The sequence below is a fragment of the Pollachius pollachius genome (assembly GCF_949987615.1).
Source record: "Pollachius pollachius genome assembly, chromosome: 19".
Taxonomy (NCBI): Eukaryota; Metazoa; Chordata; class Actinopteri; order Gadiformes; family Gadidae; genus Pollachius; species Pollachius pollachius.
In genome coordinates, this window is record NC_136952.1 from 14,746,165 (window position 1) to 14,759,042 (window position 12,878).

Genomic DNA, 12,878 nt, shown 5'->3' on the forward strand with positions numbered 1-12,878 from the left:
TGTATTGCATATAAGGCCTCTGGCTAATGGGTCCATGATTCAGAAGGCTAATCACATAAACAAGTTCAACCAATTAGAAGACTAACAACATTTCACAGTTTCCCTTAACAACATTACACCAGTGCACTGGAGGTGGATGGGAGGGATTTACAATCACCGGAAATACTTCCAGTGCAGAACGTGATCCGTTGTCATAGAGACACTTCTTTCTGGTTCCGATGACGAGCCTATCAAAGCGTCACAGGAGAGCCGCGAGCCCTTCCTACAGTTTGATGTTGCAGTGGGCGTGCATAAGGCACAAACAGTTTGAGTACCATATAATTGAGACCATATGAACATACACACACGCACACGTCAGTGACGTCACACACATACTCACACACAAATGAATAAGCCTGCCTACAGAAAGCCACACACTAACATACAAATGCATAGATAGCACACATACAGACAGACACACACACACACAAATGTGTAAGCCGGCATACAGACAGACACACACAAACAGACATATGTATAAGCACAGATACAGACACATACACAAATGCATAAGCACCGATTCAAACACACACACATACACACATTTACAGTACACACACATTTACAAGCACACAGCACGCCCTCCACGGCTGGCAGTGTCACGTGTGTGAGTGCAGGAGGTTTTTATTGCAATAGGGAGAACAATGGTTGCAGGTCTCCAGGATATAGGCTTCCATGGACCAAGCGTAAACAGTGACAGGAGCCTGGCTACCACCCACTCTGGCTGCACTCCTTCACCCGCTCACTGGGATGGAGAGACGCACGAGGAGGGTGGCCAGGCAGCCGGAGAAAAACTGTTTGCAAAATGTGGAGAAGGAGAAACAGGAGCTGGAGGAGGAGGTGCAGGGGACTAGTTTGTTTCACCAGTGTATGTCCCTAAGGAGGCTGACCCATTCAGAAGAAGATATGGTTCGTAAGATTTCTCACATCAGGTGAAAGGTCCATTTCACCTGTTTGCTGACTAAAGCATATTTAGTGAATGGTATGGTAACGGTTTTTGATTTTGAATATTGTCAGATAAAAACATTGTTGCAGGGTCACAATGTAGGGTAGCCTACATAATGACAAGTTTTTTTTTCATTTGTAGTAATACTTTATGTGGTAAATAGATCATGTTTTTGCAAAAACGTTTTTGTCAATGAAATGTGCCAACATTTGACAATGTGAAATGGAACAAACAAAAAAAAGAGCCTGTGTGTTTGTGTGTGTGTGTGTGTGTGCCTGCCCACATGCATGTGCCAGTCCCTGTGTGTGTGTGTGTACGATTGTGGTGTCCGTCACCACCTTTGCCAGCTCCCAGCCTCAGCTACTCTATCTATTCTATCCTCTGGTTCCCTTTGATACCTTGTGGATGTGTTGGCCCCGCTCCTCCAAAAGCCTTCCTCTGTGTCTCCTCAGAAGTTCCTGTTACACCGGCTGATCGTCATCGCCGCCCTCCCGCAGAGCCTCGCTGACAGGCAGAAGCTGGGAGGTCAGCCAGTTCTGTTCAGAACCGCCATCTAAAAGGCCCATCAGTCATCAATCCACTCTGCGTTATTTTTCCAACCAGGGGATGGATGTCTTCCAATGTATCACCTAAAGAGATCCCCTTCCCTCCACTAGCATCCTAGACCACAGCGTCGCTTGTCGCTCGTCTGGCCGTGGACTATTTCACTTAATCAATCCTTAATCGTTGTCTTCGCCTGGAGGTTAACATTACCGGGACGTGTACATGTCTGGTTTAATGTTTTGGTTCGCTTGAACCGTAATCTTAATCTCTAATAAACATCAAGAATTCATGGAATGACAAATTTGCTCCTCATTTGATCCAACAAGGTCAAAACCATTTTGGACCTTTTTACTTTTATATTGTGAATTTTCATTGACTTATTAATGTGAGCTTTTATTATGATTGAAGAGATATTGTACCTTTGAGGTAAAGAATCAGTTTGAGTAGCAGTCAGTACATGGGAGATATGGGATACTCTGACTGAAAGACATTTTCCCCGGACCTTGTTTGTCGGGAATGTTCTTTATTGCCTTCACACCTCCAACGCGTAAAACACACAACTTGTACAACTTGTAAGACCCGTGACACTCAAATTGTCCAATAAAACCCAAGGAAACCCAGACAAAACTGCATTTCAAATGGAACGACATGTAATGTCTCACCAGTGGGAAAAGGTGTCCCTCCATCAAGATTTGTGTGGATCTTTTTATCTGCATGATACATTTTCTTTGTATTATTTCCCCCATTATTCAGCACTAATTAAAGGTCTTTCTCTGTGAAGCCCACTACGAGGAGCTGAACCTGCGACTGCAGAGGCAGTACCATGTGGAAGGCATCAGCGGCCTTCTGTTGATGTACCCCTCCTGCCTGCTCCACGTCATCGAGGTGAGCTCGCATCAAAAACCTACAGAGGGCCTTCTGCATCTGAAGGCCATATCGATTAGTGGGGAGGGTCAAACTCATAGTGGTCATGGTTTCCAAAGATTCTAAAAAGTTTAGCCACCCAACCAATATGTCCGCTGGGGGATCAAGATGTAGGGCTACATTAAGGTTAAACACTGACGATACACTCTAATGTCTCTTGTTTGTTTTTTCCTCTAGTCTTCCTCTGAGGTATTGGTGTCTCTCTTGCAGAACCTTAAGGACCTACAAGAAGAGGGGTAAGGATCCTTTATATTAATTGAGGCCAGTAACACATAATACTGGGTGATTTATTAGGGTTATGCAAGTCCATCTGTTTGATTCATCTTACAAACCCAGAATAAGAAAGGATATTAGCCTACAAAACTGGCATACATTGCATATTATGAATAATTCATTCATAATCAATATTGCCTGTGATGGCGGTGATCCAGTATAATGTTACCTATGCAATTTAACCAAATTCTGTGATTCAGTGATTGTAAAAACGAATTCAGGGAATAATAGGCTACTTAACTGGAAGTATAAGAATGTAAAGGGTAGTTACGGCCAGACAAGCAACCCATTGGTCTACCTGGGTTGTCATGGTCACCGGATTGGAAAAACAAGTTCTGGGCCTGAATTTCTTCAATTATAGAGGTGGAACAATATGTGTTCAGTGTTATTAATGCCCTCTCTCCAGCCGTCTGGTGGAAACTGCAAAGGTAGTTCTCATGTCACATGACCTGCCGAATAGACTCTTCCATCAGTGGAGCTACAAGGTTAGATTTGGGTCTTTTATATTTTCTCTTCTGCTAACTCGTCTTCATATGCAATATCTAGCGTTTATTTAGAATACATAGATCAGTGGATGGATGGATGGATATTTACTTTGATCATTCGATGCATAGTCTGACGTTTGACTTGATGTCATTGATTGACTGATGGGTTGATTGAAGGTGCTGACGATGCAGACCAGGACCCTGGGAGAGGAGTCTGAAGGAGAGAGTACAGACGCCCTGGTTGACACAGTCCGCTCCATGATTCTGAAGCTAGGCACCCACCTCGAAATAGCCAGCGAGGTGCGTAATGCGTCTGCATTAATAAAACATAATAAAAACCTGAAGGCCATCACCTTAGGCTAGGATATGTTTTACTAACATTTACGTCCATAAATGACTGACTTTAACTATCACCGTAATCTAAAACAATGAAATCTAAAACTATGTGTTTTTAAGGTCGGTCAAGGTCAAAAATGTATTAAAAAGACGAACACAAAACAACACACATAAATGATCAACATATTCCTCACATTTGTTCTGTGTAGGCTCTGCCGGGCTCGGTTCTGGAGGAGGCTCCAGAGCTGGTGATCCCTCAGGAGGTCCTGGTCCGTCTGCTGGCCTGTCCAGAGCTGCTGAGCCCACAGCAGTACCTGCAGACCTACCACTCTCCTCTCAACATCTGCATGGACTCTGGTAGGAGCAGCCCCCCCCCCCCCCCTCCGTATGCACTCATGGCATAGTTCATGTTTAATGTATAGGGAATACGAATATATGAAGATCAGTCAGACAAACATGCAGACGCATAAACCTTGAATTATGCTGATTTAGATCATCAATAATGATATGGATGATGTCTTAAGATATTTGTGTGATAAGGTATAACCCAAATAAAGCAACTGTCTAAATATGGATATTTTCTGTTTACAAGGTCACGTTTTTGGAAGCAGCTGTGCAACCACAGTGTAACATGTTGGGTCTTTAAAGGTATGAATCCTCATGCATGTTACTTCTACCAACTAAAACAAATCAGATGTTCGCAGACGTGACTTCATTCTCTCCTCTGTGTCGTTATTGAATTTGTTATTTACGATCAATCCAGGGTGACACTGAGACAAATGTGTTGTTGTGTACTTTCTACAGATGTATTATTGGGCCTGAAGACTTGCACCTGGGATGCAATGTGAGTTTGCTGTGGAATCCAATGTAGTACCAATAGAGGGCGGTATTCTGTCAGAGATAGCTTCTAGGTGGCCTTTTATGCTGTCTGTTCCAAAGTGGATTCGCTCTGTTATCTTGTCAGTGTGTTTATATTTTAATATATATTAGTACACTTGTGATTTACGAGACACTTTTACCCAAACTGACTAACAATGAATATATAGGTACCTTTTATTTCTTGCAATAACTCAGTGTGATATTTTCTGCCGCCTTGTTTAAATGTCGTCCCTCACGCCCAATGAATGCGTCTACAAGCAACTCAGACCAAACCACAGACGATATATATAGAAAAAACATTTTAATAGGTTGAACATTCTAATGAGGCTTCTTTTTTTGATCGTACAGTACACTGTGTTCCACGTATAATTTGTCATATTCAAGCAAACCATCTCTACTCGTCAAAACGAGTCCAGAGTTTGACACAAAGGGCGCTAAAATGTTCCTTCAATCCGTTGTTTATTTCCTTTTTCTTATTTTGGCCCCAGTGAGATGTAAGAAATAAACAGTAAGAAAAGAACCTGTGATGATAGAACCAGGAGACAGTCCAGCAAACAAATTCACGACGCCGTTTACAGAAAACATGATCTTTAGTTTGTTTGTTTGTTGCTATCAACCGATAAGTACTGGTAATGGCCTGCAGCTCGGGAAGGAATACGATTTTCATTAGATAGCAACGTACAGCGTTTACAGAACTTTCTAGTGTTCGGTGAAAATGTAAACTGATCGTACATACGAAGATACTAATCGAGCTTTGCTCAGCATTCTGCAAATTCTCACAGACGGGGAGTGAAAGATGGTGTTTCACATGGAAACTGCCGAGTGCATGGATCAGCTCAGGGGGAGCACAGAATTATGTGCTGAATTTTGCACGGGTTTCTGTTTGTCTCGTTTAAAATAAATACAAGCACACGTACATACTGGGCGCAAGAATGAGACATGTTTGATAGGCATGGTCAAAAGGCATGCTGCTGTTTTGTACAAAGAGGACAATGTCTAACCCAAACGTTTCCCAGATTGTGCCACAACACAGTTTTATCAAATATCCCTCCCCACATTTGAAACGTAAAAACTACACTGACAAAACACAACATCCCCATGACAACCACTTATGGGGTGAACTTTTATTTTTTTACCCATGTCCACAGTACATTCCACCTATTCAATAAATAGCCTTTGATTTATTTTTTGTTTTCATCTTTAAAAGGGCATGCTTTAAAAAAATTACAATACAGGAAAATGTTTCTGGATCTGGTGAATGCCGATCTCTGTTTAACAGAATGACTGCTCGTGAAGTTAGGTCAAGTGAGTATTTACAGGCCTAAATAGTAATCCCCTTCTGTACTGGCTAACAACAGCACAATACAGTTTTACAAAAGAGACCCAGGCTTTTAACAATGACTCGTTTTCATCATTGAAGGCTTCAAACTTCAAAGTCACTGTTTTGAAGGACTATTTCACCTGGGAATTGTTTTACCTATATTCATAAAAGAAAATGTCTGCAAATAAAATTGTATAAAATATATTTAGTCAAATCCCTTCAAATGTTTGGGTGGACAACGTAATTGCTGTCAGTTGTGAATGAATAAAAATAAAAATAAAAGATTCTGCAATTTGAAATTTGTTCTAAACTGGTAAATGATTTTGCTCTATGCTGAATAAAACTTTTTTTTCTATTGTGAGTCTGTGAAGTAGATTTTAATCTTGCTATCTATATCAGTGCCATACCCTATTATAATTGCTTCTGATAAATGTACAGTATTGTAGAATGTTTATCTGAAAGCTTGTGCTGAGACCAAAAAAAAGCTAAATGTGTCAAATCAGGTTTCCATAGTATAGACTATACATGTGTATATATGTATATATATATATATATATATATATATATATATCCCTCTCCTCTAAGTATTTACATTTATGTACAGAGGAAATCGTATGAACAAGAGTCCTGTGAATCATGTCCAAGAAAGAACGATACAGCAGCCCTGCAGCTTTGAGGCAACAAGAAGGGCTTCAAAACGGTCTACGCGGTCAGCGCACACACCAGAAACAAGTTAACGTGCCGTCGATCTGGATCAGACAGGTCCAACGCAAGGCAGACAACCACCACACACAGCGGCTGCTGCAGGAAAACATGGTTACCTCTATGAATGATCTTCATATTTTGACTTTAAATTAAGGTTTCAGTGCACGTTACATCCATGAGAATTTCACAGAAGCATACGTTTTCGAAATCATGGCCAGTTCTCTGAATCCTCTTTAATGTTAACCTTTCAGGGAGTATAAAGGTTGTGACGTCACCGCGGTGACATTCTCCGTCTCTGTATCTGCGAACGTCAGTTAGTTGATTTGGTCTTGCTTGGTGGTTAATCAACGACAACGACCAAGTATAAACTATTCAAAATATATCTGTATAAATACTCTCAGCAAAATAAACACTTGTACACTTTCCTGATCAAACGTTGTTCCCTAGAGTTTCCTATTAACCGTCAACAGGAGAAGGATTTACACACTGCATTGCACTAGTAGAGTGGCCACCCCGTCTTCCATTTGTGAGCTGTACCAGGGGCCAGAGGGGCCCTCCAGAGAACGGGGCCCGCTTCTTTAGACAAGCATCAAAACTAAAGACAGGAGAGACGCCTCTATCTGGCTACTTCCAGTTCCAGTCAAGCCTCTGTAAATTCATGTCTCTTATTAGTGACTGTGTTTTATATACTTCATACAGACATGGTTCCAGTGTGACTTCCAAATGAGGCACAGAATATTTGGATTCTTTTGCAGATCAAAGCCCGGTTCTCCGCTTCCCGTATATAGTTCAATACATTCTGTGTGTGTGAAGGGGTGGTTAATCGCTATGGCTCTACTGTACTTACAAAATATGATTTGATTACTATTACTGTCCATAGTAATCATATCATGTCCTCTGAAAATGTCCCTTGTAAATAAATATTCAGTGACTGATAACCTGATCGACTACGATGGAAACACCTACAGAACATCAGTGAAAGTTTAGGCGTTCAAGCTCTCTGCGGCCGGGTCATAGTTCCTTATTACGCTCAAAAACATGCATTCCCCATTAATGTTTTACGACACCAACTGTGCAAACATCATAGAGTACAGATAGAAAACACGTCACGCACACCCACACACACACACACACACACAGACACAGACACACACACAGACACGTCTAAATACGACACGCACACAAACACACGCGTACACACACACTTTCCAAGACACCGTAGCACACGGGCATCGCTCACAGTTAAAGGCTCAGGCGCTACTGGCGTTTGGACTGAACCGTTTCGTCTCCGAGAACCCTTCCCACTTCGGGAATCCACGACGAGGGGGGGAACGGACGGACGGACGGACGGACGGAGGGGGAGAGAGGGGGGGTCTACAGATGGCTTCGAAAGATGGCGGTTAATCTCGAATGAACGCGAGACAAGAGCCCACCATTTGGAATGACAGATGTACGCGACAATAGGCGGTTCTTCCCTCCACACAAAACAAACCTTAGTTCTGCCTGTTTTTCGGTGTTACACATGCATGCGGTTGAAGGCAAATGTATTGTATGAGAATCAAATAAGGCAAAAATAAAACGGCAGATAATGTCAATTAAATCAAAAATAAACACAGATTAAAACCAAGGATCCAGTTGACGCACAACACAGAGGTTGTGTTAAAATTCCCTTCGTGCAAATGTCTGAACTTATAAAAATCCCGGATACAGTGGATGAGAATGGCAGTTTTTCTATGGGATTGAATCGATGATGTTTTCTCCCAGCCACTCATAGCCCTGTGTGCTTTAGCCGGGACGAAAGGGGCCCTACGTCGGAACGTTGTGGACGAGGGGTTAGGGAGGGTGTTTCGCATGCCGTGCTAGCAGTGTGTGGTTGTGATCGTGGTGGTGGGCGGGGCAGCCTGTGACGTCATAGCACTGTGCTCTCTGTCTCCTCCTCCTCCTCCGACTCGGCCTTGCTGCAGGTGGTCTGGACGATGGCGATGGAGTTCCTGTAGGGGGCGATGAGGGGCTCATCAAAAATACCGTCCAGCTCCACATTTATGATGGGGATGTCCAGGTTGCAAAAAGAATCTGGGCCGGGCGGAAACAGGAGAAAAATAAAATCAAAGAAGAAAAAAAGGGAGAGAGAGAGAGAGAGAGGGAGAGAGAGGGAGAGAGAGGGAGAGAAGAGAAATGGCATTAGTACATGAATAAACATAACACATTCATGTTTAACACTGTTCGTGTTCTGCCTCGGAGCACAACACAATCTAAACTCCACGGCGATGCACAGGCAAGTCCTCAGGAAACAAGTCAGCAGACCGGGATGCCGGTGCGGTGCCCTGCTCGTGTATTAAATGACCCGGCCGTCCCCTGCGGTCATCATACATCAGCAGACGTACCTCCTGGATCTGACCATGGGGACAATGGTGACATCCAGGGATGAGGACCGGCGGGGGGGGTTATGGGACACACACAGCCCGAGGAACAGCGGTGTGGGGGGGGGGGGGGGGGGGGTGCCAAGAGGGGGGGTGGAAAGAACGGGGGTGAGGCTGTTTGATAAACAGAAGGTCAATCTGAGGGGAGGTGCTTTTCGATCGGGATCCAGGGGTCACGGGGGACGTGGTCGCACAGCAGGGTGCTCCGTTCAGCGGACGGCCAATGAGAGCCATGCATCGCGTCGGCCACCATGCAGACGGGAGCAGCAGGGTGCGTTAGTGGAGTGGTGGGGGAGCCGTTATATATAGATCCATACATCGCCTGCATGTACACAGCTATATACAACAAGGTGTGGCTGGAGGGGGAGGTTGCTCAAAGGTGCGTCGACGATGGATCAGCTTCTGTCTACACTCCCTTTACCCTTTATAGTGCCGGAGGCGCCAGGGGAGGAAACGGGCCCGGCCGCTGTCAGTGGAGATCACTCAGCCCCCTGAGAGCTGAGATAGATCTCAGAGAGAGGAGCCGTGATCCACATTAACTGCTTTGCTTCTCTGACCAATGGACTTTTGGAACAAGAATTGACCACAGTTTTTGATTTTAAAAGGGAAACCAAAACACCTGTTTTGGCAAGTCCCCGCCCACAGACACATTTTGGAAAAAGCACATTCTCGCTGCCCATTTTCTTTTATTTAGGGGCGAGGAGAGTGTCTAAATTGCTGTTTTGGGTTTGGCTGTCAACCCTCTCTACAATCTGATTTGGGGTGGGGGTAGCCCGAATGCTTGATAGACGATACCTGGTAACCAAAAACAGCAAATAACTCATGCATTAGCATGCCTTCTATCCTTAGAGGGTCATTTGAGCCTTAGATTTTGTATTCAAGTGGAGATTTGGACCAGCTACTACATCACTTTTCATCAAAATGAAGTTGCTTCAGGGTTTTGGATTCCTTTAACAATAGGAAACGTGTTAGACATGTAGCCCTTGTTCTGGAGCAGTTAGAATATTGATCCAAAGTCTTTCTTTAAGCAATCGTAAACTAGTTTGGAGTGTGCTGGCCAGCCACATTTAGTCAGATGGAGATGGATGGATGCTATGTACGCATGTGTGGTTGGTATGGGTGTTTGTATGTGTTTTTATGTGTATATACATGTATCTGTATCTGTGTATCTGTGTGTGTGCGTGTGTGTGTATGTGCAAGTGCGTGTGCATGTGTTTGTGCATGTGTGTGTGTGTGTGTGTGTGCGCGTGTGTCTTGTCACTATGGTTGCGGGGAGCAGGGTAGGACAAGGTGAAGGGCAAAGGGGTGAGGTGAGGCTTCACATAATGCTGTCTCCTGCTTACCCTAAAAGTCCCTCTCACACACAGACTCACACTGAACCTCTGGCCTCAAACCGCTGTAGACGAAGAAATAACCAGCAGAAAAGCGGAGGAAGAAGTAGAAGGAGAAGAGCAGAGGATGAGAGATAGAGAGAGTTAGAACCGGGGGTGCCGTACAGGGACACACAACCCTGGTGGACGCCGGTCCCAGCTCAACACAACCGGACATGGCTAGCCTTGGTGTCGTTCTGTAGGCATTGGCGTTATTCGTATACCCTTTGGTCTGCGACCAATCTTGTTCAGAATAAGGTTGATAAAGAAACAGATTCATAAAAAAGTATTAAAAGGTATGTAACATGATAATCCTCAGACATTGTATAGCTTTCGGAATCGTTCTGGAGTCCACCTGATTATACACAACATTTCTTAGCATAAAGAGCAACTCTAAATACATCTAAACAAATCAAAACATATCAAAACCCCTGGTACTCTGTGTTTGATAATAACAATGGCTGCCTGACCCTCCAGTCTGACTAGCAGCGTGTTCAACCAGCGGGGGGGGCTCACCTGTGGACATGCTCTCCCCAGGGGACAGCCCGTCCAGCAGGCCGGGGGAGGTCTCCAGGGGCTGGGGGCTGGAGCCCAGGGTGCTGGGCGGCTGGGGCGGAGGCAGGTTGGGCCTCGACCGCGGGGGCTTGGGGGTGGGCCGGGCCTTGGTCAGGGTGCCCCCCAGCGAGGGGGGCGAGGGCAGCGACTGGGAGGTGACGGAGCTCTGGAAGTGCCCCGGGGTGGCGATGGTGGCGTAGCCCTGGGGGTAGCTGAAGCTGTAGGGCGAGGGCGTGCTGGGGGGGGTGGGAGACAGGCTGACCGGGGAGGGCTGGCCCGTGGACTGGTCGGACATGGCCCCCGACTGGCAGTAGGGCACTTTGGGGGGGATGGGGGCCAGCTTCCTTGCTGGAGGAGTACATAGTAGATAGAGGAACGTTAATCACACACACACACACACACACACACACACACTCACAAGACTCAAATAGCACTCATTGACAAACACATACACACACACACACACAAACACACACACGCACAAACACACACAAGACTCAAATAGCACACATACACTCGTACAAAGACACACTAAAAAACACACAAACACACAACACAAGCATTATACTGCTAGTAATTGGATAAAAAGTAACCACTATGTTTACTTGTACGCTTTTGATATGCACATATATTTGTTTATTAATCTTCTCTAGTAGCAAAAGCGATACCATCTTACTTTATGTATCCCGAGGGAAATTATTGTGCAGCAGTTGCACTACAAAGTACATTAAAGACCAAACACATAGAGCGCAAATATGCCAGTAAACAATTCAATTTAGAGTAAAACAGTCAAAGTCTTGTATGCTTTGTGTTCGAAGGCCTCGGCCGAACCACCAGCCGTATGGGAGGGGGTGTTTGGTTCCTCCGCTCCTGAGCTCCACCAGCTCCCCTCCGCCCGCTCACCTCTCCTGACGGTGCAGGGGCTGTGCTCCGCGTGGCTCAGCTGCCCCACCGAGCCGGCCGGACCCTGCATGCCCTTCTGGCCAATCACGGGAGAGAGCTCCTTGTTCTTCAACGTGCTAATGGGTGGGTGGGGGGGAGATGGGTGGGGGGAAAGGGTGGAGGAGGAGAAAAACCCCACATGAGCCACACAGCGAAGGAGTCCTTCTTATCACACTGCTGTTTATCTCATCCGCTGTGGGTGGTTCTGTGTTTGCTACCCAGGGCCGGACCACAGCGTCAGACCCCCCGGAACGTGAAGCCTGGCGGAGACAAACATCTGGTCTGATATTGCGGCAGTGCAGCAGAAGCAGACTGAAAATCCCAAGTCAAACCCTTGCGGTTTAATGGAGTCTGTGTGTGTGTATGTGTGTGTGTGTGTGTGTGTGTGTGTGTGTTTGTGTGCGGGTGTGCGTGTGTGTGTGTGTTTGTGTGCGTGTGTGTGCCTTTTATGGCGAAGACAGCAGTCAGAATGCCAATGAGCAGAAAGCCTGAAGGTCGAAAACATAACCGATTTCTAGCATAAGAATTATGGGTAGGGGCTCCCAGCTCCTAGCCCCTAGCTCCCCCGCCGAAACCAGAGGAGTGTGTGGCAGTTGGGCGGGGGGGGGGGGGCGATGGGCCGCAGGGAGGATCTGGGAGGAGCTGAAGATGGAGCGCACCCCAAAACAAGACACGTTGGGCTGCGTTCCAATACCACAGGAAAAAGAGACCCAAACGGATTCCAAATCAAGTGTTATTCCACCTTGTGCCTCCTCATCTCCTGATCGCTGAGGACTCAAGCTGCTATGGGATTGGCTTCTACCGCTAAGGAGGGAGGAGGGAACCGGGCCCCGCTGCGGCGGCTCATTACCGCCCACTGCTGCGACGGTGCTCACCCAAAGCTCTGAATTTCCTTGGTTGCCTAGCGACAGGCTCAGGCAGAAGATGCCCGCATCCACAGGGGCGGCACGGCCTGCCGACCGGCGGCTATGAGATGGAAGATGGATTTGATAAGGAGCCGTTTACAGGGAGGTCTACGTCTCCGGCGTGGCCCAGTTTCGCGCACCAAACATAAAAGCTGAAGGAAATAAACTTCTTTTTTAAAAATGGTATACCAACGGGAGCGATAACAGTCTACTGCCCCCCGCCCCCCTGCCCCCG

General features: G+C 45.9%; 2 protein-coding genes across 3 annotated transcripts in view; one reads left to right on the forward strand and one right to left on the reverse strand.

Annotated features, from left to right (window-relative positions):
* Positions 1-789: 789 nt before the first annotated feature.
* tex47 (testis expressed 47) lies at positions 790-4,176 on the forward strand (the record flags this gene model as incomplete). Its single annotated transcript, XM_079756359.1, has 8 exons — positions 790-948; positions 1,438-1,510; positions 2,310-2,413; positions 2,630-2,688; positions 3,132-3,210; positions 3,388-3,510; positions 3,756-3,903; positions 4,139-4,176. 8 exons carry the CDS (start codon positions 790-792, stop codon positions 4,174-4,176), a joined length of 783 nt encoding a protein of 260 aa, XP_079612485.1.
* A 1,358-nt stretch (positions 4,177-5,534) lies between these two features.
* The window catches only part of LOC307090348 (rho GTPase-activating protein 44-like), a 34,225-nt gene continuing 26,881 nt past the window's right edge, over positions 5,535-12,878 (reverse strand). For both annotated transcript variants that reach the window (XM_079756942.1, XM_079756941.1), the window contains 3 exons: positions 11,700-11,815; positions 10,758-11,144; positions 5,535-8,524 (listed from right to left, as the gene is read on the reverse strand). In XM_079756942.1, coding sequence (XP_079613068.1) covers positions 8,361-8,524; positions 10,758-11,144; positions 11,700-11,815 — 667 coding nt within the window. In that variant the 3' untranslated portion in view covers positions 5,535-8,360. The remainder of the gene's footprint in view (positions 8,525-10,757; positions 11,145-11,699; positions 11,816-12,878) is intronic.